This window comes from Nicotiana tabacum, chromosome 21 (assembly GCF_000715075.1).
Source record: "Nicotiana tabacum cultivar K326 chromosome 21, ASM71507v2, whole genome shotgun sequence".
Taxonomy (NCBI): Eukaryota; Viridiplantae; Streptophyta; class Magnoliopsida; order Solanales; family Solanaceae; genus Nicotiana; species Nicotiana tabacum.
In genome coordinates this window covers 53,028,526-53,031,888 of record NC_134100.1, presented here as the reverse complement: position 1 = coordinate 53,031,888, position 3,363 = coordinate 53,028,526, and the positions used below count along the sequence as shown (strand labels likewise).

Genomic DNA, 3,363 nt, shown 5'->3' with positions numbered 1-3,363 from the left:
GATAGGCTCAATCACGACGTGTTGAGGATTTTGGGTCGTGACATATATATATATATATATATATATATATATATATATATATATATATATATATATATATATACACCTATGGGTTATTCTCAAAAAAGGGACGAGATAGACAATGTTATCTTATTATACCCGGATGCTCCTATTATACGTAATCTTATTTTTTTCCCTTCGGAAGAGGGCAATGTATAGCCGACATAGGATCAAGTGGGGAGCCTTGACAGAAGCTAAAGCACAGGAGTTGGGGGTTAAGTTGCTGACTGTGGGGGCTTGGAGGAGTAATGGGGACGCAACCGCTATGTGGACCATGACTGCACAGTGCATTAGAGAAGCCGCAAGAGAGGTATTAGGGGTTTTAAAGGGTTACTTTGGTGGTCACAAAGGAGACTGGTGGTAGAATGGAGAGGTGCAAGGAAAAGTAAAAACCAAGAAAGCGGCGTATCTGAACCTAGTGGAAAGTGTATATGGGGAGGAGAAGAGGGCGACTAGGGAGCAATATAAGTTGGCCAAGAAAGAGGCAAAGCTAGCAGTTACGGCGGCCAAGACTGCAACTTTTATTCGTTTGTATGAGGAACTCAAGGGCCAAAGTGGAGATAAGAGGTTGTTCAGGTTAGCCAAGGCGCGAGAAAGGAAGGCTCGTGACTTGGACAAATTGAAGTGCATAAAGGACGAAGAAGGTAGAGTTTTGTTGGATGAGGGGCTTATCCGTCAAAAATGGCAGACCTACTTCCATAGTCTCTTGAATGAGGAGGGGGATAGGAGCATTGTACTGGGTGATTTGGAACTCTCTGGGAGTCGTTGTGACTTTGGGTATTGTAGGCGGATTAGAGTTGATGAAGTGGAGGGGGCTATGCGTAAGATGATCAGGGGCAAAGCGACTGAGCCGGATGAAATCCCGGTGGAGTTTTGGAAGAGTGCGGGCAAGCCAGGCTTGGAGTGGCTCACTAGGTTATTTAATGTCATTTTTAGAATGAAGAAGATGCACGAAGAGTGGAGGTGGAGCATGATGGTTCCTATATACAAGAACAAGGGTGATATCCAAAATTGCAATAACTACCGGGGTATCAAGCTGCTTAGACATACTATGAAAGTCTGGGAGAGAGTGGTAGAGCTAAGGGAGAGGAGGAGTGTGTCTATTTCTGAGAACCAGTTCAGGTTCATGCCAGGGCGTTTGACTATAGAAGCCATCCACCTTGTAAGGAGATTGATGGAGCAGTATAGGGAGAGGAAGAAGGACTTGCATATGGTGTTTATCGACTTAGAAAAGGCGTACGAAAAAGTTTCGAGGCTGGTTTTGTGGAGATGTTTGGAGGCTAAAGGTGTACATGTTGCCTACATTAGGGTGATTAAGGACATGTATGATGGAGCAAAGACCCGAGTGAGGATGGTGGGTGGGGACTCAGACCAGTTTCCGGTTATGATGGGGTTGCATCAAGGGTCGGCACTCAGCCCTTTTTGTTTGCCCTGGCGATGAACGTACTGACGCTCCACATCCAAAGGGAGGTGCCATGGTATATGTTATTTGCAGATGATATTGTATTGATTGACGAGATGCAAGGTGGTGTGGATGCGCAGTTAGAGGTATGGAGGCAGACCCTGGAGTCTAAAAGTTTCAAGTTGAGCAGGACCAAGACAGAATACTTAGAGTGTAAGTTCAGTGGTGAACTCAAGGGGGGAAGGGGAGGTGAGGCTGGACTCGCATGTCATCCCTATGAGAGGGAGTTTAAAGTACCTTGGGTCTATTAGTGAGGGGGATGGGAAGATTGATGAAGATGTCACACATCGTATTGGGGCGGGATGGATGAAATTGAGACTCTCTTCCGGTGTTTTGTGTCACGAGAAGATGCCACTGAAACTTAAAGATAAGTTCTATAGAGTGGTGATCAGACCGACGATGTTGTATGGGGCAGAGTGTTGGCCAGTCAAGATCGCTCATGTCCAGAAGATGAATGTAGCAGAGATGAGGATGTTGAGTTGGATGTGCGGGCACACCAGGTTATATAGGATTAGAAATGTGGTTATTCACGACAAGGTGGGTGTGGCCCCTATTTAGGACAAGATGCGGAAAGCGCGTCTTAGTTGGTTTGGTCATGTGAGGAGGGGGAGCACAGACACCCCAGTGAGGAGGTATGAGAGGTTGACATTGGAGGGCCTACAGAGAGGTAGAGGTAGGCTAAAGAAGAGGTAGGGAGAGGTGATTAGGCAAGACATGGTGCAGCTTCAACTGACCGAGGAGATGACCCTTGATAGGAAGGTATGGTGGTCAGGGATTAGGGTAGTAGAGTAGGTAGTTTAAAGTATTCATAATAGTAGTATTGGCACGCAGTCTCGCTTTCTATTGGTAGTAGATTTTTATGACTAACCGTTGTTTTCTTTCATTGTTGATCACCTTACTATCTTGTTATTTTTATTCTGCTTTTATATGGCTTTTTGGTGATGTCCCTTCTTGTCTATATGTTCATTAATATGGTGCTTATGCTTTCCTGAGCCGGGGGTCTATTGGAAATAGCCTCTCTATCCTCACAAAGTAGGGATAAAGTCTGTGTGCACACTACCCTCCCCAGACCCTACGGTGTGGTATAATACTAGATATGTTTTTGTTGTTGTAATTGTTTTGGCAATATTAATAAATGTAAAGAACCAAATATAATAAAATAAATTAGTACCAGTTTTTTTAACAATACATGCACTATCGTATCAAAAATAACTTCTACAAAATAGAGAGGAATAGTATAAACAATTACACACTTTACCTTGAATTTGAGAGGCTCTCCACCTATTACAATTGTTCCCCTTTGATTACTAGTTGGACTGCCATTTGCGCTTATTGCAGTTCACTGTGGCTTTTAATTCATTTCCATCTTCTAAAATCTCAAATAGTGTTTGATGACATGAAGGCTAACTAGTAAAAACTATGGGAGGCAACTGTTACAGCTAGCTAGGTATCTGCTATTAGTGGCATTGGAAAGTTAAAAGATTATTTTTGTTTATATTTTAAGGTGGATATTATTTTCACATAAAGTTAATGTACGTATAGCGTAGAACGCACTGATACCTTTGTTGATTGAATGTAGTTTTGATTCTCCACAAAAGAATATAGTTGATCTGTAAGGTAGAACTAAAGTGAACACATCAAATGCATAGAAAATGAGCAAATTTATAACTTATGAGAAAGTAAACAACACTTTTAAAGCCATGCCAACTGAAGTCTCACCTAATAGAAGAGTAAAACTGTCACGACCCAAAATTCACTAGTCGTGATGACACCTACCCAACCCGCTATGTAAGCCGATTAACAATAATCCAATTCAAATGAGATTTACTAAAAAAAATAAA

At 42.3% G+C, this 3,363-nt stretch overlaps 1 protein-coding gene across 1 annotated transcript; it reads left to right on the top strand.

The window, feature by feature from the left end:
• Positions 1-211: 211 nt before the first annotated feature.
• LOC142175235 (uncharacterized) lies at positions 212-2,914 on the top strand. Its single transcript, XM_075241813.1, has 4 exons — positions 212-370; positions 425-704; positions 1,556-1,608; positions 2,861-2,914. Exons 1-4 carry the CDS (start codon positions 212-214, stop codon positions 2,912-2,914), a joined length of 546 nt encoding a protein of 181 aa, XP_075097914.1.
• Positions 2,915-3,363: the final 449 nt, after the last annotated feature.